Source organism: Ornithorhynchus anatinus, chromosome 12, assembly GCF_004115215.2.
Source record: "Ornithorhynchus anatinus isolate Pmale09 chromosome 12, mOrnAna1.pri.v4, whole genome shotgun sequence".
In the NCBI taxonomy this organism is placed as follows: domain Eukaryota; kingdom Metazoa; phylum Chordata; class Mammalia; order Monotremata; family Ornithorhynchidae; genus Ornithorhynchus; species Ornithorhynchus anatinus.
Window position 1 is genome coordinate 28,763,872 of NC_041739.1, and position 22,065 is coordinate 28,785,936.

At 43.3% G+C, this 22,065-nt stretch overlaps 2 protein-coding genes across 5 annotated transcripts in view; one reads left to right on the plus strand and one right to left on the minus strand.

Annotated features, from left to right (window-relative positions):
• The window catches only part of LOC100081596 (malate synthase, glyoxysomal-like), a 31,991-nt gene extending 30,960 nt beyond the window's left edge, over positions 1 to 1,031 (plus strand). For all 3 annotated transcript variants that reach the window (XM_029076988.2, XM_029076989.2, XM_007668411.3), the window contains 2 exons: positions 401 to 528; positions 617 to 1,031. In XM_029076988.2, coding sequence (XP_028932821.1) covers positions 401 to 528; positions 617 to 749 — 261 coding nt within the window. In that variant the 3' untranslated portion in view covers positions 750 to 1,031. The remainder of the gene's footprint in view (positions 1 to 400; positions 529 to 616) is intronic.
• A 1,746-nt stretch (positions 1,032 to 2,777) lies between these two features.
• The window catches only part of NAA15 (N-alpha-acetyltransferase 15, NatA auxiliary subunit), a 53,584-nt gene continuing 34,296 nt past the window's right edge, over positions 2,778 to 22,065 (minus strand). Inside the window, exons 8-20 of one of the 2 annotated variants that reach the window (XM_039913701.1) lie at positions 19,310 to 19,405; positions 19,059 to 19,165; positions 17,488 to 17,560; positions 14,694 to 14,863; positions 13,193 to 13,345; positions 12,606 to 12,734; positions 11,800 to 12,013; positions 11,130 to 11,323; positions 9,357 to 9,465; positions 8,894 to 8,992; positions 5,946 to 6,089; positions 4,186 to 4,283; positions 2,778 to 3,724 (exon numbers count right to left, since the gene is read on the minus strand). In XM_039913701.1, coding sequence (XP_039769635.1) covers positions 3,524 to 3,724; positions 4,186 to 4,283; positions 5,946 to 6,089; positions 8,894 to 8,992; positions 9,357 to 9,465; positions 11,130 to 11,323; positions 11,800 to 12,013; positions 12,606 to 12,734; positions 13,193 to 13,345; positions 14,694 to 14,863; positions 17,488 to 17,560; positions 19,059 to 19,165; positions 19,310 to 19,405 — 1,787 coding nt within the window. In that variant the 3' untranslated portion in view covers positions 2,778 to 3,523. Of the gene's footprint in view, positions 3,725 to 4,185; positions 4,284 to 5,945; positions 6,093 to 8,893; positions 8,993 to 9,356; positions 9,466 to 11,129; positions 11,324 to 11,799; positions 12,014 to 12,605; positions 12,735 to 13,192; positions 13,346 to 14,693; positions 14,864 to 17,487; positions 17,561 to 19,058; positions 19,166 to 19,309; positions 19,406 to 22,065 lie in introns of both variants that reach the window. The other variant, XM_029077113.2, reaches the window with a different exon arrangement.

The window sequence follows — 22,065 nt, forward strand, 5'->3', positions numbered from 1 at the left end:
GCATGATCTAGTGGAAGGGCACAGGACCCGGGTTCTAATTCTACATACCTGTATGACCTTGGGCAAGTCACTTAACTTCTCTGTGCCTCAATTCCCTGATCTGCAAAATGGGGATTCAATCCCTGTTCTCCCTCCTGCTTAGACCGAGTCCCATGTGGTAACTGATTATCTTGTTTCTACCCCAGCTTGGCATATAGTAAGCACTTTAACCAATACCATAATTATTATTAGCCAAGAGAATTTGGTTTTTTACCAGTCCGGCAGGTCTTGGTCATCAAAAATCAGAAAGGATAAATACCAACATTGATTATTATAAATCTTAAGATCACTGCTCATGAAACATTCCACTTCAGGTGAGTCAGAGGGTTAAGTAAAGCACACAGGCTGACTTACATTTCAGGTTTGGCAGTGGATTCGTCATGGAGCCAAGCTGGAAGATGACAACAGGATAGTGTCAAGAAGTCTAGTTCAGAGCTTGGTCAAGGAAGTGGAGCACGAATTACAAGGCCCTCACTGTCCTTCTGAAAGGTCTGTCCCTTTCTTGAACACATTTCTTCAAACCCAGCTCAATCCCCTCTGATCTTTCAAGAATACACAATTATCCCATCTTTTCCAGGGCCAAGCAAATGTTCCACACTGCTACTGAAATGTTTCTAGAAATCGTACAGAAGAGAGACTTCCCTGAATTCATCACCACCTACCTGAATCTAGACCATACCTTTCTGGTGTCTACTGAAAATTCCTGCTGAGGTCAGTGCTTATCACATAGTGCTATTACAGCCCTCACTTCAAAACCAGGACCCACCTAAGACAGCACCCGACTTCACTGACAGGGGAATTTACTCCTGCATAGAATACACCAGAATACACCAAATTCGACATGCAGGGCGGAAAAGCGCTCAACAATTGTGAGTCAACTCGGCAGTCTCAAAAGTAGGAAGAATGGACCTCTTTTTGAAACACCTTTTGCCTTTTAAAAATAAAGGAACAAAATCTGTATAAAACACCCAAGAGCATGGGGGTAATCTGCACGAGCTGACCCGTGTCCATCACAGCTACATCACCCTCGTCTCGACACATCCACGACAATTAGGTACAGTTGCAGTAGCGCCAACCACGCTGTTTCTTTCAAAATGATGCTACCTGAAGGAGGAGAGCAGGAAAGTGTGACCCTCCAAGAAAAATCCACTTCTTGGGGCTACTGTCTGGAGACACAGTGAAAAACCAGAGTCCTCAGACTCTGGCCAATTTATTCACTAACAAGTGAACCTGAGGGGAAATAGATTTATTAATTTCTTCCAATATAGAGGCGGAATCAGAATACAACATACACATTCTGAATTTATCCCCTCGGGACAGCACTAGATGAGTGCTTGTGGTCACTAAGATATACTCTACAGTCATTTTACATTGTCAAGACAAATACATGGATTTCAATTTGCTCTACAGAGACTAAGCACAGTTCATACACACACCCTTGTATATGGCTGGTGCCGCTTCTCTGAGCACCTTAATCATGGCAGAGATGGGATGGTAGTTCTCTCCAAACACTGAAAATTTCCCTCTGCCCCAATTCACAGAAGTTTACAACAAGGCTAAGTCATCTTCCTTCAAGATGTTCCTGAGACTGGACCAGGTTAGTAAAATTTTAAAAATGTCAGTTTGTACTTTTTACACATCTATCCAGGATGGATAAGGAAGATGGGCTTGTAAATAGAGCTCAATGCATTATGAAAATGCTTGGTTTAGGAATAACTGTCCGTTCAAGATGCCAAATCTTCCTGAAGTTTCTTCCCAATGAGTACAGTCTCAAACTTAAAGTACCACAAAACTGTAGGTTATGTACAATTTACTCACTTTTTCCGACATCTTATTTGCTCAGGTACTGCAGAGGCAACATTGAGCCTGAGGCTGGTTTGCATTTTTATAACTTCGGAGTGGAAGGTTCATTTTTCTCAGTCAGTGCCATCTCCACAGCAGATTTTCATTTTCTTTGCACATGGGGAATTACATTCACAGTACTAACTGCACTGAGCAGCACTGTACGTTGCAGCCTGGAACTTCCCTGACACCAGCACTACTCGGTAGATTCAATGCAAAATCATTTGCGCCAGCTTCAACGCCTCAAAAGTCTAACACACACACAGCACATCGCAATACCTCGGCCTTGCACCTCTCGTCTCCATTGGCTAAGTTTCACAGAAGCCTAACACGGGTTGGTTGAAGTATTCACACAACTGTTTTTCAAAACATTTTATTGCATCATATTTGGTACCTTATGTTTGACAACAAAAAGGAAATTACATCTGTATCTGCAGGAATAAGAAGCTGGTTTGTTATTGGAAAAAAAAAAAACTTGGGCCCTTTAAAAGTTACAAAGTCTGGGCTTGCCTGAAACAACTGAGCAAGAAATATATTCTTAGAAATGTAGGGCTTCAAGTATTACAAACCTGTGACACTGTGGAAAAATTCCAGAGGTATCTAAACTGCAGCACTTTTTTTTTCTGCATAACGTGAACAAGGCCTGCTGAGGTTTTAAACTATCAGTCTCTCTCGATCAGTCAGGATTCTGCTCTAACTTCAAGCCACGGTCTGTTCTCCTTTTTCACTCCGAAGTGAAAGATGCATGCTCTCTAATTAGTTGGTGCCACATCACAGTGCATTTGGTTCTTGCATTACAGTTTTAACAAGTTTGGCCGAAACAATGCTGTACGGTTCACGCCCCTCCCGCCCCCCCCAGCCCCCAACCCCAGCCTCCCCCCCCCCCACTTCTCCCTCCCCACCAGTGACAGCATTGATATTTTTTTCAAGTTTTAATTTAAAAAAAAAATCAAGATTGTTCTAACTGGTTCCTTCAGTTAAAAACTGTGGTACAAGAACACCAAACTGATCGTGTACAGTGAATTTTGGATTCCCAACAAGCTTATTGAACACCCTATGTTTCTTTATAATTCTGTGTGGTATCTATGTCCCAGTTTCTACAACATCAAGCATCTGTTGTAGGCTTCTCTGTAAATAGTGATTCACATTGCATACTTCCTATGGTCAGAATCATCCCGTATCAAAATCAGTCAGATGCTAAAGCCCCAACAACTCTTGTGCTCAGTGAAAGAATCCAGTGCTAAAACAGCATGTATTTATGCTGTCAGAGATATAGTAATCTCACAAGACAAATTTAAAGTAATATTTCTGCCACACACCTGCTTTGTTAGCTGTAACAGCTTCCAGATTTCATATAAATTAGTCTAAAAACATGGGTGGGTAGGTGTAGGATAAGGTATTTTTTTCTTCTTCAATTTTAGCAGCTTTTAATTTAAGAAACTGAACAACCTCTATCCTGTAATATGTTAGATATTTTATATATATACTTTTCAGCAGGATAAAAAAAACGTAAAACACTATTTGAAGGCAAGAATGTTTTCTCCTTCCAATCTGTAAGTTAGAGCAATGCAGCAGGTGCGTGACAAAAATATTATACGCTAAATATGGTCCAATGTCAATTTCATCGGCTTGTTTAAGGTGTTCAGATTTCATTGGCCAGTTCCTCAGTTTCTGCAGAACTATCTCCATTAACTGTGATCTTCATATCCTCTTCGTATCCAGGGGGCATGAAAGCCAAAGCGTAAGGGAAAAGCTTATGGCAATTTGCTCTGTAAGCTTCGGCGGCTTCTTTACAGTCTCCTAGGCTACCATCACACAAGGCTTCTAATGCCTCCATACATGTCTATGTGGGGGAGGAAAAAAAAAAAAACAGAAACGACTGTTACAACTTTTTGACAACAGATTGTGAAATGTTCTTTTTTTTGAAATTTAGAGTCCCTGAATGTGTGCTGGCCATTTTAACTCCTTGTCTTTCATCCCAACCCTATACTGAAACAGCTTTTTGATTATCTTTACAGAAGCTCTGTTGGCACACACCCACACTCTAGGAAAAGTTAGAGGAAGCAATCTGGAATGGATTTTTGCCAGGTGACCAGTGTGCTCTCTCTCTCAACCCAATCTCTGCAGATCCCATGCCCTTTAGCAAGTTACAATGGCAAGAAAAATTCCAAATCAACGGCAGAATTTCTGGCAAGAACTGAAGAGTGAGGGGATACAATAGCCAGTGCAAGTAAAAGGAAGTTCAAGAATCTACGGGACCCATAATCTAGAATGGAGGACCAGGTGGCCCTGAAAAATCTTTACCTGAAGATTCCTGTTAGTGAGGGATTCATCAAGTGTCGTCGTCAATTCCACTGCTCGTTTCTGACTAGAGGGATCCAAATAGTAAACCATTTTGGCAGCTGAATGATAGAGAGTAAAATGTTTCAGAAATGTGCATCAGGGAAGACAATTATCCTGCCCCCACCTCCTCCAAAAACCTAACCCTAATTATCCTACTCCCACCCCCTCCCATAAAGTCTTTAAAAGCTCAAAACCCGGGTAATTAATTTGATGGGCCAAGTGAAACCTCTAAGATTAGGAGAGTTGGTCTACAGCAGACAAGCATTAGCAACTCCATCCAATAAGGCTAGTTTGTGTCCTTTCAGTGAGGGCCAGTAAATGAAAAAGAAAATCACACACCGTCTTTCTACTGATTCAAGGTTGTTCCCCAAAATCTAGGATTCATTTCTGGCATCAACAGAAGGTGTCTAATTCCCACCGTGTATTATCACAGCTTTTAAGCACAGGGTTTTGCCAACAGTAAGCACTTGATAAATATGATTACTACTACTAGGCCCTTGAACTGCACTACCAACCAGCTAATCAACAGTATTTATTGAGCTCACTGTATATAAGAGCCCTGTACTCAGCACTTGGGAGAATATGATAGAGTACAAGACTCGTTCCCTGTCCTCAAGGAGCTGACAATCTAGTGGGGGAGACAAAGTTCAAAATAAGTTACAGGTAGGGGATGCAGTAAAGATAAAAATAGCATAAGAAAAGCAGGGAGAGGGAGGGAGGGAGGCGAGTACCTAAGGAACTGTGCCCTACTATTAGAATGTACTCTCCCAAACACTTAAAACAGTGCTTACTGAACACAGTAAGCACTCAATAAATGACAATGAATTTTGGAGGGAAGGCATTTATTGCCAGTCGAGTTAAATCTGGCACCTGTCAGGGACTTTAAAATAACCAGTATCCAGAGATTTATATAAACAAAGACTGGGGTTCAAATATCTTCAACAGTCTGTTGTACAGTGAGCCCCCACTCAGCAGCACCCCAAGAAATTCTGGGCGGAGCAGTGAGGAGTCCCCTTCTGCACTGCCTCAGAGATGGCTCCCAGCGACTACAGCAGCAACAAATGATGAAATGAACTTTGGGCAGAGTCCCCGGGACCCTTGCCCTCTTTTCCCCCCAGAACCCTACTTCTCCAGATTGAAACCCAACTGGCAGCAATTAATCAGTGGCATTTACGCAGCCCTCACTGTGTACAGAGCACTGTACTAAGTGCTTGGCAGAGTGAAACCCAACAGATTTGGGGTTGAGTTGGTGTAGCAGCAAAGGAGATTAAAAGGGCTCCAGTCAAGGGTAGGAAGGGCAAGGTGCTCAGCCTCTCTCCTGAACAGAGGTGGCTTGCTGCAGAGCTTCGGAGCCTCAGTGCAAGCAGCTCCTCCTCCAACTCATCTCCTGAGCTCAATGTGCCAGTCTGTCTGGTAAGTATGGAAACCGGCCTCCACAATTAGGATGGGGAAATGGACACATACACACGCGTGCACACGCAGTGTTACAGAATGGTCAGATCTATGGTGAATTAAAGATCATGGGTAAAAGGACGGCACCCAACAGCCCACACCTTGCACAGTGCGCAACGCCCTCTGCACATACAGACTGCGCTTTGGGAGGTCTGACATCTTCCTTCCTTCCATACGGTTCTAAAACCTGACCAAGAATCGATTTATGAAAAAATCAAACAGTGACGCACGGCAGGGAGTCCCCGAGAAGAATAAAATGAGCGAATTACCCGATAACCTATGCGGCAATGAGTCAAAGTGTCTCTTAAGGAAAGTTTCGTTAAAGTTCTTTGGATTTGTTACTCCAAAAAGTCGATTCATTTCTTGTTTTAACACTGTTCTAACGGCATCAGGTAAGTCTTTGCTTTCAGACGCTGCTGAGGAAACAAATAGAAATCTCAAAAACATGCAAAAATCAAAACGGACATACTTTAGCATAATAAAATGTCCAGGAGTTTAAGATGCCCACAGATATCCACCACCACAGGCACTAATTTTTTACTCCATCACAGCTTGATTCGTAAGCTAGGTGAAGTCTACTGCATTTTAACAATTCAATATTTAATGGCAATTGCTCATACGGACATACTGCAAACGGCTATATCACAGAGTGTGCTTTCCCACAGATGTAACTGGTCGGGTTCTGTTTCAGAACCAGCCCCAACTCCACGCCCAGGTCCTCCAGCTAGGTAAAAGTCACAACTAGAAATGCTACCTAACTGGAGGACGTGGCCATGGTGTTGGGGCTGGTTCTGAAAATCTCTCCTCGCTTATTCTCCACAATTATTCTTCGGACCCTCCACGTACCCAGAACTCCATCCCGTCCACTTCTGCCTTCCCCACCAGGAAGTGGCTCTGTCACTCCCACCGTTAGCCTGTCCGGCCCTGTCCCTGTGCCTGCCCCTGGCTGATGCTGTGCCGGGGCAGCACCACACCCCACAAAGTGTAACTGGTGACAGGGGATCAGCGTTCCATCTGGCACAGGACTGGGAGGAAGCAGGGACAACCAAGCAGGGCTTCTTCCTCTTTGATACAACTGGAGTGGGGAAGAAAGGGTACGAGAGGCTCACCATCAGCTTGGTCTGACCCACCTCCCGCCTTTTGGGTCCCCTTCCCATACGCCCCTCCCTGCCACTCTGTTTGCTGGCAATTGGAATTTAGCTGCCTTCAGGCAACCGGGTGCGTCGGGGGGAAGAGTTGGAGCTTCAGGTAAACCGACTGGAAATCGCCAGAGTACGGAGCAGCCTGACTTCCTTCCGGTAACCGGACACAATGTTAGATAGGGCTTATGGATCAGAGGCTACGACAGCAATTGATACATGGCCTATTCCCAGATATTGCGTATTGTGGGCCTTCAGTACCGGGGACACTTGTACTGAACTAAATATAGAGTTCTTCATGTCAAAAGAACTCTATGTCGGATACCATATTAAGGTATTTTTCCTTTGTTTCTTTTTTAAATTTACTCTTTTCTAGCTATTCAGGATCAATATTTCTCTCCTATCCTCCTATGCTTTTCTGCTGTCCTGATCTATTTTCTCTCAATTTACTATAGTCCTGAATCCTCTGATTCCAAGCTTCAGCCTCAGCAGGGGCAGTGAATTAGGGATGCAGAACGCTGTCCTAGACCTTTGGGGAACATACAACAGAAAGAAGTAAGAGACGCGACCCCTGAACTTGATAGCAGAGCGACCCCAAGCCAATCTTATTCCTCACCAAGTGAGCTGACCCTCTCCTTTCCGTGCCATCGGCATCCCCGCGGCAGGAAACAGATCCAAGTACGGATCCAACGGCTCCCCTGCGGCCACCAACATCCCGATTTCGGGACGTTTGCCGATTTTCTCAGAAATAGGCCAGAATGTCAGAACCACCAAAAAAGTCCTAGACCATCCTGGCTAAGCGGGTGGCCACGCTACCTAATGTCCTTGAGCTGCTCAACAGCCTCTATTAAAGGGTATTGTCTGCCAGCTGCCAAGGTTCCCTCTTACAAGCAGCATGCCTCAAACTACAGCCGGACTTGGATGTGGCAATTGAAACGTCCTTCTTTAGAAGGGGGATCAGGATAGCCTTGGTATATATGTCAATTTACACCCACAAATACCTAAGATGATGGTCTGAGGATAGCTTCACTCAGAAGCCTGACGCTAGTTCCTAATAATTTTAACCTGTAAAAAGCTGGTGAACTGCACTCAAAAACTGCTTCGTATCTTTAGGGTCTGCGACTCACTCCCCCAAGAGATCAAATAGGCATATTTGTGAAGGGGAAGAGGAGCAAGGAGTGAGAGAGTGAGCCTACACCCTTTCTTCCCCCTCTTCAGGCAATAGGGGGGCAGGCCAGATGTCTCTAGGAGGGACAATTTAGGGCTGTTAGGGCAATGAGAAAGATGAGGAAGGAAGAATCATGACACAGCAGCAAAAATTTGGGAGTGTTTTGGAAAAAAAACCCTGGTGGGTCAGCTTGAGCTGAGTAGAGATAGAGGGATGCTGCTGGACTTTGGTTTAGTTTGGGGTCCAGCCCTCTGGGGTGTCTTATACCCTCCCCTCCCCAGTGTTCCTGGTGCACACTCTGGACACTAAGACCAAAAGAGCCGATGTTCAGTCTTGCTGGTCTGATGGCACAGTTGCTCCCCAGTGACCACAATCTGGCCTGCTGGTTTGATGGAAGGAGACATTCGGCCCACTGACAAGTGTGACGTTTCTGAACAACACGGTCGTTGAGACAGACGCGCATTAGTATTTCCCTCAAGCTGTGAGGTCAACATACCCACTCTTACAAACCTACTTTTCCAAAGGCGCCTACAACATTAGAACTATGAAAGCATAATCAAATGCCTCTGGTTTTCAAACACCTGCTAGTGACTAAAAAGAGACGGGAAAAGCTTGTGATGAAGTCATCTTTTTAAACGGGGCGCTAAAAGGCTGTGACTGTAGCGGGGAACACAGCCAACCGCAAAGCCGCTCCTAAAGATTGCCCAGGCCCGGCCTTCCCTTTCTAAGGTTACGGAAAGCCAGGAACCTGCCACTACATTACACATCAAGACTGGAACACAAACCACAGCCCGACTAGGAATTCTTACGTTTGCCAAACGAACCAAAGATTCTTCTCTTCAAATCAAATAAGTAGAGTGGCGGAGCATTACCAACAATGACTGGAGTAATGTGATTGTGCAGGAGTTACCTGTGCTGAAGAGGCGAATCATACACTCGTGAAGCCAGGGGTGACTGGAATCAATAGTAAATGCCCTCTTTACTGACTGCAGCATTAGAAGAAACTTTTCTGTTCCAAAAAAAGGAAGAAAGGAAACACGTTGGAATGTTTCTGAAATACTATAAAATGCCCTCAGTTATTTAGGGGGCAGGCTGATGCAGATTAGAATCTTAAAATGTAAGGATCAGATTAGATTCAAAGCCCTAATGACCCTGGAACTGCAACATAAATGAATCAAACGGATGTACTAACAGCAATAAACACATTTCTCTGGTAGTCTTCAGAGATAGAAGGTGTTGCATTAGCTCTAGAAATTCAGCCTTCAGCCATATCTCAGCAATACCATGTGTGAACGGGTGAGGTGAGTCTCTAAATGGTGCAGGCGCTAGGAGCCCCCGAGGCGCCTCCTGGCCTTTCCACTCTCGGTACCTACCTTTCCTAAAGTAAATCTCAAAGGCAAAAAGATGAGTCTCTATCTTGTTCTTCACCAAGTTCTTCAGTGGTGTTAAAAATTTAATAGCTTCTTCCAATGGAGTTTCCACCTAACAGGAAGAAAAAAGACAGCCTTTGTTCCCTCTTGTAGAACAGGTAAAAAATGTCTTGTCAGGGATACCCTACCACACCCTCCCATTCAGGGAGGAAGTAGGAAGCTAGGGGGAAACCAATTTCCTTATGAAAAGGCACCCCCAGAAGTGCTGGGCACCCAGACAAATAGCCATTTACTAAACACCAAAGACCACCACCATACTGAAGGAGTGACAGCGCTGAGATATGGGTCATGACTAACTCACTGTTTTTAGATTTACATGTTGTGGAGGAGTTGATGAACAGAAAGGACCTTAATTTGAAATTAAAAGATACATATTTGACGTCCTTTCCTATGAAGCACAACGCTTGAACTGCATTTAAAGATTGTGAAATTGGGACCGTGTGCAGGAACTCTTAAAAGTCTAACTAAGTGCTGGTTGATTGATTGATTGTCAAATACAACCAAAAAACCAAAAGCATCTTGGTTCTTCATGGGCCATGAAAAGAGCCTGGGCCTGGGACAACCAGGGTTTGATCTGCTCCACAACTTGCTTCTTAGGTCATTTTAGGAAAGTCCTTTCCAATTCTGTGTGTCTCAGTTTCCTTTTCTGTAAAATGGAGTTAAAACACCTGTTCACTCTGCCTCTTACACGGTGAATCACCTGTGGGATAGGGATGTGATGCAATTAATTACATTAGCTCTCGGGCAAAAACCAGTCATCGGGGCTTTCAAATGAGATGAGTAAATGAAGTTCCAGTGCAAAATATCACAAATACAGATATTTCCCTTATTTGGGGATATGAATGTGAAGTTAGGAAGACCTAAGTACACATCCATGCAACAAACATCTCCAAACTTTAATTTCATTTCAAAAGCCTCACCCATCCTAGATGACCCAAGAGAGTTATGAATATTGATAAAACCTCAAGTGGAGCAGATGGCCAGAAACATTTTGTTAACTTCCCTGCCAGAGGCTGCTCCCCCCTACGCCCCCCGCTGCTCATGCTGCCACTGCCACCCACTACCCACTACTTCCTCTAGACTCTAAGCTTGTTATGGACAGGGAACACGTTTGCTAATTCTGTTGTCTTGGACTTCCCCAAGCACTTAGTCTGGTGCTCTGCGCATAGTAAGCACTCAATAAATGACTGCTTGATACTACCACACTTCCTCCCGGGACCAGTTTTCTTGAAATTTCCACTTGAAACCTACCTGGCTTTTTGCAGAGAAGCAATGGGCACGACTACATGAATGCATGTCCCAGAGGGACACTAAGCCAAGTTTCAGTACACCCAATGCCCACTCCTCTCCAGAAACAGCATGGTTTTAATTCTGAGTAAAAATGTATCTGCTCAATTCTTACGGTCAATCAATCTAAAATGTCTATTTTACTGCCACCTCCAGACAAAGTTGTCTCAAATGTTTACCTGGAATGTTAATCCCTTCCTTAACCTCTCTCCATCATCAAATCTTCAAATCTGATTCCCTCAATTGCTTCTGAAGCCGGGAATGCCCTTTCATTTAAGTTTTGGCATTATCAAGAACAAGAAAGCTACTTAGTGCCTCACCAGAAATAAGCAGAATGGAACAGAAAAGGCCTTTGGTCAAATAAGAGGGCAGTATTAAAAACTGTCCATGCTTTGCTGTAGGCAGCATGCAAAACGAAGCCAAACATACCTTGGCCAGTTTCTCGGGGATAAGTTCTTCTTTTGGGCCTCCGATTTCCTCATCATCATCATCCTTTTTCTTTTTCTGATTTCTCTGTTGTTTCTCTTTCTCCGCATTCTTTTTCTCCTCTTCCAATTGAGCTTTTTTTTGAGCTCTTCTTTGCTTATTACGGAGTTTCTTTAGCTCTTTGTCAGACATGTTTGCTGTATTCAGAGTGTTAGTTCAACAGGATTAGGTACAACGTACACATACTAGATTAAGCTGGTTGTAACACACAAAAAGGTCCGTACTATATCAAATGGCTACAGACAATATCCCACATGGAACTGTCTTAATCCCATTTTACAGATGAGGTAACAGGCACAGAGAAGTTTAGCAATTTGTCCAAGGTCACACAGCAGACAAGTGGCAGAGCTAGGATTAGAACCCAGATCTTCTAACTTCCAGGCCTATGTGCTCTAACCACTGGGCAACACGGCCCCTCCTCTTTCTCATTCTTATATGGAGGAATCATTACAATCTTTATATTTTCACTTGTAGGAGGAAATTCACAACTTTCAGCACCTTTGCTTCCAAATACAGACTGCACCTTCCTCTCAAAATATTACTGCAAAAAAACCCCCCCACAACAGACACACAGTCTAGAAGAAAAAGAAGAGTTCCATGAGTATTCCAATACCTGTATCAGCTTCATGCTCTTTATTCTCATCTGTTAGTGGGTTATCATGAAGCTTCAGATAGATCTCTAGAGCAATCCGAGCGGCCTTGAAGTAAAACGGATGCTGCCGGAGGACATCTTCTAGTTTTAACAAGTCCACATAAGACCTAAGTGTAATCTTCCTCATACAGTATGTGTGAAAGTCAAACTGGTCATCAGTGATTTCTACAAAATGCTAACATAACACAGCGTTCTTTAGCAAGTGCTGAACAACAGAAATGCATGAAAATATCACACACACAAAAAAAACCAACTAAGAGCACAAAATAATTCGAAAACTAAATCTGGGTATGCTAGCCGTAGAATAATTTTCATTTTCATCATTATGATTAGGTGAATTAATTCAGGGTCAAATGGCATATCAAATGCAATTTTTTCAAAAAGAAATACACACCACCAAAAAGACTACTTAGTAAAAGGCAAAAGATCAAGAGCTTCCAAGCAAAATCAGTCCTGAGCCACCACAAAGGAAAATCTGCAAGATCTGGGGAGATAAGAAGCAACCTCTAAAAGGAGAGGTGCTTCAGGAGCTAAGAAATGAATACATTCCAAACTTATTTCTACCACCTGCTCCGGACCTGCCCCAAAGAATCTGTAAAAGGCATAAAAAGCAGCGGTAGCACCAATGGAAATACGGGCTGGTTCAGTTACAATGGATTTCAGTTCTTCGGGTGGATGTGTTAATTTGAAGATACTTTATACAAATGCACAAACAGATCTCTGATGCAAATATTTTATGCACAGAAATAAAACAGAAGCATACTTACTCTCTCAATCTCATGACATTTTTTAAGTGCTTCACCAAATTTATTCATCATTTTATACGCTTGGGCACATTCTGTCTGGAACCACATGCACTGCATTTCATTCAAGTTCTCCACTGCCGAGGTGCCTTCCTGCAGAATACACCAAGGGATTTCAAAATGGATTTTCCACAACATCCCCTTTACATTTTTGTGATGAATCTCTGTTCAATGGATTGGCAAGGTTCCTTCCTCTGAAGAGTCTGACCTTGCTGATTCAACTTTTCTAGTTAATTTTTCTCAAAAAAAAATATCAGGCTACTTTTAAATCTACCCTGGGACACAAAAGATTTGGCGTAGCCCACAGCCAGAAATTAACTCAAAACAATGAGAAAGAAAATGTTCAACAAAATTAATTGTAGCAAAACTTCTAAGTTTTAAAGAAACCCTACACTTCTTACAGCTTGAGAAAAATCAAAGATATTAAAGGAGGATTGTAAATACATCTAACAATATTAAAAATTAGGAACCGGTCTGCAATAGTTGCCCGGGTATTATGACTTGGGTCTTATGTTTCATCCATAAACAACGGGGCAGTAAGACAGACAAACCCTTGTAAACTTTGAACACATTTCTTCTGCCTCTTTAATCAGATTGGCTTTCAGCATGTATTTTGCACATTTGGAGTTGATAAATCTGTCTGCAGTATCCAAAGCCTGGGCCTCATCCATCCACCGGGCAGCTTCTTTAATATTGCCAGCATGCTGGAATAGAGAGAGAAAAACGACAGCATAAACTCAGTGGGCAACACCACTTGTTAAATGCCCAGAGGTTAATTTGACCACTGATAACTCATTAGGAGATAAAAGTTAAGTGCTATGCAAAAGGGATAAAAATAACTGATTTTCCTTGGACTTTTGCCAACCGACACTGCCAATCAAAAATACAGTAAATGGTTTTCCTTTTTTAAAAATCACAACTTAGCTGTCCCCCTGGCTATTAACACTGAATAGAATTCCCAAACAAAGCTAAGCATTCTTTTTAAAATGGATTGAGAGAAATATCATAAATGTAACTGGGTTCAAATCTGCATTTTGCTAGACAGCATATAAAGATTATCAATCTTTAGCGGTAGAGTGCTTATTATGTGCAGAGCACTGTACTAAGCGCTTGGGAGAGTACAATACAATAGAATTAGCAGAAGCGTTCCCTGCCCATGAGTTTACAGTCTAGTGGATATATGCAAGATAGGAAAATAAGCCCTTCTTTTCCCTAACTGCTCTCCCTTCTGGACCAACTATGCGCTGGGCTGGATACCCCCTTAAGGGCTTTGATAGTGCCCATAGCACTTAGGTGCATATCCCTATACCCTACTATTTCCCCCATCTGTACTTTATTTTAATGTTCCTCTCTCCCTGTAGACTGTCTGCTCCTTGTGGGCAGGGATTGTGCCTACCAACTCTACTGTATTGTATTTAGACTGTGAAGCCCATGGGGGACATGAGGGACTGTGCCCAACTTGACTGGCCAGTGTCTACCCCAGCGCTTAGAACTGGCTTAAAAACCACACTTTATTACTTTCCCAAGCACTTTATAATAGAGTGCGCTGCGCACAATATCATTGATTGAGTATACCTCCTCAAGACAAGATGGGAGGGAAAAGGTGAGGAGAAAGAGGGGAATCAGACCTATATTTGAGAGAGTAAAAAGTCTTATAAAAACTGAAAAATTGTGTCAATGCATTAGTACTGTCCTTTTTTGCCTTCCCTTCAGCTTTCGGGCACTTACACGTGATACATCAGCACAACACCACTGCTTTTGGGAGACTGAAAGTTTTGCAGGCTGACAGATTCTGGAATCCAATATTTTCAAGAGATAAAGACTGCAAAGATTCCTACGAATTGCTGACCCGTCAGCCCTTCTAATAAGCTTTCTCTCCCTGCATCCTAGATGAGCCTCCAGAAGTCTGCCCAATGGAGTTAGCACATATGGTTAAGCGCTGATGCAAAATAAGTGACCGCACATATAAATGAATATCTGAGGCAATATTGGCAGTGTCTGCTACAACAGAAGATTGTCCGGTATCTTAAAAATTCATACGAAAGCTGTTACCTTGTAGATTTTAGCTTTCACAAGAAATAGTTCTATCAATGTGGGCGTACTTTCAATAGCAGCATTGATATATTCCAGAGCGATAGACGGCTGTCCGATTTTATCATAATGCTGTGCCAAATAGTACTGGACCCAAAGTAATGTGGTGGGAGGCTCTTCTTTACCGTCATCTGGTTTATTTAAAAAACAAAAAACAAAAAAAAAAAACAACACAAAAACAAAACTAGAAAATACCACTCAATTCAACAGAATAACAAAGCAGCTCTTGCTATCTGCCTAATGTAATCTGAAATACTACAACACTGTACACAAAGTTAAGTGTTTACTGTACAATGACCAACTGGATTCCTTACTTTAAAATATTAGTCATACACAGAGAAGCTTTGGGAGATCTCAACTGTAAGGCTTAATAATTTAGAACAGCAATTTCACTAACACTGGAGTTTCCAAGAAAAACTTTCCTCTCTCAAATGGCTGAAGAAAAATACCAAATTCAGATCGCCATTTCTGAAAATAGCTCAAAATGGGAAAGAAGGAAAATAGCAATGCTGACCATGATGTGCAGATAGGGAGAGGGGCCAGGCTCAGCTGCCATGCAGAGAGTTACAGAAGTTGTCTATTCTCTATCTGAAACCGCAGAGCTCACTCAATATTATCCCTTTGCTTTATCTAACCTTGGATTTTCCTACTTTACTTCCTCCCCAGACTACTCAATGATGGGAAGAAGATGCTCAAAATCATGAAGCTTCCCCATTCATCATGTTTATACAGTTGCAAAGAGTGCAGATTGAAGAACTTGTCACAAAAAGAACTTTCTGAATCATATTCTGGGTACAATCTGAAACGGTGAGCTAACTCTAGAAATATTCTTACCCTATGTAATCTGATGCATAAGGCCCCGCTGCCTCAGGAGACGCAGTTGCCAAAGCAATACATGAATGTCTCTGGATGATTTTACATATACTATAATCTGCTTGATTTATTACACTGCATCCAAAAAGTTTCTATTGTACCAAGGGGATCAGAAAAAACATGCATTTAGTTTAGTGTAACATGTGAATTTTAGAGCTTTCACTATATCTGGGGGCAGAACTGGGCACCCCTCCCAAAACTGAAATGTGTGTATGTGTGTGGGAGAGGGACTAGGGGGTATTAGACCTTACCACTAACTACTCAGACACGGCATAGGGAGCAGAGGCCATCCTCCATATCACTAGGATGAACGTGCATCGCCTGGTTGCCAACCTGAGGGGGGCTGACTGCCATGTGGCCACATTTTGCACATCTCTTCAGATGGAAATAGTAGTTGTGCCTTGCAAGGAGCATCTGATTTCAGTGAGGGGATTTAATAGCGTGTTTAATTCTGTTAGAGAGAATCTGACACCAAGGGATCATAGCAGAGGCTGTGGCCAAAACCAGCAGTGACTCCGAGAGGCTTCCCTGTAGAAATCCTGGCTGCAGTCCAGGGACCGAGTGACTACCACGAACCCCATCGCCAGGTCCAGGGGCAAAAGGCGGGGGGGAGGAGGGGGAATGGCCTCATTGCTGTTATAGCGCAGGAGAGGTGCTGATTAATCTAGTTAATCGGATGTGAAAAATTCAGGCCACATGGATAACAGATAAAAATTTGGCCAGATATCCAGTACGTCTGGATCTGTAACTACATAATAAAATACCCAAGGTACAGAATGTGCAGTTGGTTTTTCCAGCGAGATAATACCTAAACGGTGTTTTGATTTCTAAGGGAAAATTCTCAAGTGGACCTGATTTGGGCCAATATGAATACAGGAGCCTTATCAGACTGTGGTAGTGTTCTTTGGCACTCTGCTGGGATTTGAAACCCAACTATTTCTATTCCTTGTTAATTACCCAAGATTCCTTTTACCTTGTAGCACAGATACTCCCCAAAGCAAAAAAGTGAACACCCACATTTTATGCATTTAAATACACATATGAACCACCCCACCCCCATCCTCTTTTCAGGGCCACATCAACTTCTTACACCACCAATTCTGAATTAAGGAACAGAATACAATCTCTAAAACACTGGCAAATGTATTCAGTTTCTGGTTTTTCTACTCTAACATGCTCTTACTGGAACTCCGAATTCCATAATTTGACAGGCCTTGAATCAAATCACAGTCTTCAATGGATCTTGGATTTAATTACACACACACACACACACACACACACACACACACACACACACACACACACATATATGCATACATAAACCTTTCTTCTGTACTCATTCTAACAGTGAAAAAGGCACTGATTAAAAACATTCTGAAACTACCAATTTATGAATGATTTTGTCCAGGCCATAAATATTCCTAGCATGTTAAATGTGGATCATAAGAATGAAGTAGAATATGTTTTGGATAAAACCACTTTGCCTTTAGTAGAAGATAATTCCTACGCTCCCGGACTGAGAAGCAAAGGAGATCTTAGAGTGTGCAATTGCCTCTCTTCCCTCTTATACAAAATGTCCTGACCAGGGACAAATGAGGAATAATAAGATTGAATACAAAGCACTTTTCAATTAACCAATTAATGACTGCTTGAGGTATAATAAAAATGAATACAAAACACTTTTCCACACTAAAGTGCTAAAAAAGAACACCTCAATTATTTCACTAAATGAAGAAATGTCATGTTTCTACTTTCAAGAGGAATTGCTTCCAGGTTTTACAATTCTGGTATTGATAATCTTTCTTCGATGAGTATCCTTAATAGATTTTACTTTAAAGTGTAATTTTATAATACATTAAAAACAAGGAGCCTCAGCACTCACCATTTGGATGAAATAACCGGCAGCTTTTTAAAGAGGTTTCATAACCTATCACCAATTCTTCTACGATCGCCACCTACAAATCCCAAAATGCACAAAAATTTACCACGTAAAATCATTCACATTTCATTTCCACATCAACTGCTGATGCAAAGCTCCATCTACACGGTATGTGCTAACCGAATAAAACTTTTCTTTTGGACTAAATACACAACCCACAGAAACAAGACTGCTTTTGATGCACAGCTTTACTCTTGACTCTTCCTTTCAGTTACAACAAATTACTTATAAACATAAATAAAAAGTTACTGCAAGTCCAAGAGTTCAGGCACTTGCTTGGTAAAAACAACTACGCCAGTTCTATAATGTGGTGGCGTGTCCTCAACAAACCCTGCACACACATGCACAATCACATCTTCCCACATTCCATTTCATCTAGATGTGTCTTGTCAATAGTCTGTTGTCCCTAATTCCAGACCCAGCTTTCTAGCCAAAGCACATGATGAAAATATGTTTCCTGGAAGAGCTGAGTGGTGGCCCCATCAAACAAGCATGATCCAAGAAAGGGCTTGCTCCTCACTCTTCAAGAATGCAATCTATAGGTGGCAAATGCAAGATGGAGCTCATTTTTTTCCTCAATGACTTCTGCTCAGGATCACACCTGGGCATTTCAGCCCCTAAGCCAATTGAGAGAGATTGCTCCCCACCCAGGGTCTGTTTTCAAGGTGGGCAAGAGGACGTTAGCCACTCCAGGCAAGTTGGTCCTTGGGTCAGCTGTGAGGCGGGAGCAGAGCAGAACAGCACAATGCTCTGATTAGAGTTCCCACATCCAACACCACCCCGGCTGTAGCTCAAGGAACGAGTTGCTGATGCAGAGCATTCTGCCTCTGCCCCCTTAACTTTATTCCCTGGGCAGGCACCTGGCTCACACCACCGTAGACATGGTTTGCTGTCATTCCCAATTAGCAGGGTGACCCTAGAAATGTCAATGGGGCCATGGTCCCCAAGGGTACAAGATATCACAATAATAACCCAAGATGACCTCAAAATGCCTCCCGGGACCAGGGAATATGTAGGTGGCAGTTTTTCCAGGAATTACAGTCCCATCATAGAGCTGGTTGTAGCCGAACACCTCACATCTGGTTGCAGCATAACCTTGGGCCCGATCAGGGCTGGAGAATGTCCGAGTGATCGAGGCAGCAAATTGCAGCAGCTTCAAAGTACATTGTTTTGGAGGTTGGTGGTGATGGTTACCGAACCGTTTTTCGAAAAATTAAAACAAACCCGGAAAAACAGGAAGGCATGCCCCTCTAGACTATCAGCTCTTTGTGGGTGGGGATCGTGTCTACCAACTCTTCCAAGCATCCAGTACAGTGCTCAATAAATATCACTGATGGATGAATTAAATGATGTGGTCAAAATACATGATGGAACAATTCTGAGATTTGAGACCATCTTAAAGTCTCGATAAAAAGAGCCATATGAAGAAAGTTTAAACAGGCATTTAAAGTCAGAAGCTTAAGAATTTAACAGTAAAGAATATCCAAAGGGCTTTCAGTTTAATTTTTGCTTACCTTGTCTTTATCTTTGTACAATGATCTCAGGGTATTGAAAACTGGAGGGCAGCCTTTGCTGAAATTCATCCTCAGGAACTTATCCAAGCACTCCTTAAATTTCTCACCTTGGGTGGAAAAAAATCCTGTTAGAAAGAATATCTCACAAAATCATAGATAACTTTTGCAGGGCCACAAACAAAATGTTTGGAGGACACAAACTCCGCAGGCTGGCAGCACTTTCATGCTTTCGCCCAGAACTGTCCACTCACCAGAGAGAAAGTTCAGGGGCAGTCTTCTTGGCACCAATCCCCTTGGATATTTAGTCCAGGCTTCTTCATAGATTTTTAGCCGCTCTAGCATATTGGCTAGGAGTCAAAACAGATGAGCAATTTACATAGGACATCCAAACTGGGCCTCCTGCCCCAGCTTCCAATAATACCAGCCTGCCTGGGGCCGATTCAGGCAGGCCACACCCTTGCCTCCTGGAAAAGGGAGCGCCCTCCTGACTTTAAAGCAAGAAGAGTCACAGGGCAGATCCTCCTTGCTCTAAAGGCCGACAGCAGCTTAGCCCCAAAACAGGATCTTGTGTTCTGGGAAAGGTCGAGCTATGATGCTGTGTCTTAGATGGGCGAGCAACTCCTAGGGCCAATCCAAGTACTTCTGCTGTTCGCATTTGAGGAAAGCAGTGGCAATGTGGCTCCTCTGTCGGTCAGAAGCCACCTTGTTTGCCCCAATTAGGGCCTGAAAAAAAAGAAAAAAGACCCAGGCTCCTCTTCCTTCTCGGCAGCCCCAATTTCAGGCGAGAGGAGGGCTAGAAATAGCTCTCATCCCGCTCCCCTTTTCCGTCCGGCTGAGCTCTGAAGAGAGGGGACACCTGCTTCCCATTCTGGGACCTCATGGGGGGAGGGGGGCAACTCCTCCCACATAATCTCCTTCCTCTTGAAGTCGGGGAATCTCCTGGGTCACCCGCAGTCAAAAAAGAAGTACAGGCAATGAAGACGGGGAGCAGGGAGGGGATGAAGAGACTTGAGGGGGTGGCTGAGAAACTGAAGGAAAAGAATATGTAAGAAAGGAGAACAGCTGGTGGGAGAGGAGAACAAGGAAAATATGAACACAACACATGTGGGAGAAGAAAACAACACTTCAAGAAAAATATGTAGGTCAACTGAAAAAACAGATAATACTGCTAGTATTAGTCAATCAATGAATTAATAGTACTTACTAAGTGCTTACCTTGCCCTGAAGAAGCTAACAATACAGGGGAGGAGACAGACAGATCCATGAAAGAGTCATATTTACTGGACACTTACTGAGTGTAGGGCATTGTATTAAGCGCTTGGGAGAGTACAACAGTCATATTCTCCGCTCACAATGAGCATACAGTCTGATGGACTCTTATAAAAAAGATATGTATGAATAGTGCTACTGGGCGGGGGGGAGGGAGGAGAGGGGATCTAAGCGCTTAGGTGATGCAGAAGGGCTAAAGAGCCAAAAGGGGAAATAGTGTGGGGTGTTGCAAGTTTAATTAGGGAAGGCCTCCTGAAGGAGATGTGATTTAAGGACAACTTTGAAGATGGGAAGAGCAGTGATCTCCCAGATTTGAAAGGGGAGAGAGTACCAGGCAGAGGGGAGAGAAAGATCAAAAGGTTGGCAGCGAGAGGGATAAGAACAAGGCATCGGGAGTAGACTGGTTTGCGGGCTTGAGCTGAGGTATAGAGGGAGGTAAGTGAGGATAATAAATAGGAGGGAGCTGTTTGAATGCCTTGGAGGCAATGTCCAGGAATTTCTGGTTGATGTGGAGAGGAATGGGCAATAAGCCAATTAAGTTAAAGCAGGAAGGCAAACAGGTATTTAATCCCCATTTTATAAGCAAGGAAACTGAGGCATAGAGACATTGAGTGACTTGACTGAGATCACAGAGCAGACAAGTGGCAGGAATATGAATATGAATTTGGGTCCTCTAACCTCCCAGGCCCTTGTTCTTACCACTAGGCCATGCTGCTTTCCAGTTGCCTTGGGAACACTTCTACTTGAACGTCCTGCCAACACCTCCAACTGTACATGTCCAAAACAGAACTCCACATTTTCTCACTCAAACCCTATCATCCCATCACTGTAGGCAACACCACCGTCCTGTCCCTCAAACCCATACTGTGGCATTATCCTTGACTCAGCTCTCTCATTTAACCCATAGTTTCAATTTGCCGCCAAACCTGTCGGTTCTAAAATCCACCCTTTCACCTCTATCCAAACTGATACTCTGCAGATGCGAGCACTTGTCATAACCCACCTCAGACACTCCATCCATCTTCGAAAACTCCATCCATCTCCTGGCTGACCCCCCTGCCTCCTGTCTCTCCCCTCTCCGGTCCTTATTTCATCTGCTCTCTGGATCATTTTTCTAAAAAACATTCAGTCCTCATATCCCCACTTTTCAAGAACTCCCAAGTATTGCCCATCCACCTCTGCATCGAACAAAAACTCCTTATCTTTAAGGCACTCGATGAGCTCTCTCCTTCTTATTTTATGTCGCTGATCTATCCACTACAACGCAAATCACACACTTAGTTCCTCTAATGCTAACGTACTCTCTGTACCTCGATCTCATTTACCCTGCCCCCAACCCCTCGCCTTTCTCTGGCCTGCAGCACCTTCCCCTTCATATCCGACAACCCACCACTCTCCCCACCTTCAGGGTCCTGAATCGAACCTCTTCCAAGAGGCCTTCCCTGAAGGACCCATCCTCTTCCCTGGCCATCCCCTCTGCGATGCCTGTCTCCCCAGATCACGAGAGGACTACGGAGAGAAGATGTGTTCAGGACAGATAGCTGTCCATGCAAAAGCCACTGGCCCAGAGGTTTTCAAAACATTCCAGGGAGCATAAGCTTTATGAAAATGGCAGCTCCTGCCACTTGGAGAGTCTGGCAAGAATAAAGACTGCCACTCTGGCAGCCACCATCTTCCCAGAGTTTGAACATAACAGGAAGACTTGCTATCCTCACCTCCTCCTCCATCACCATCATAA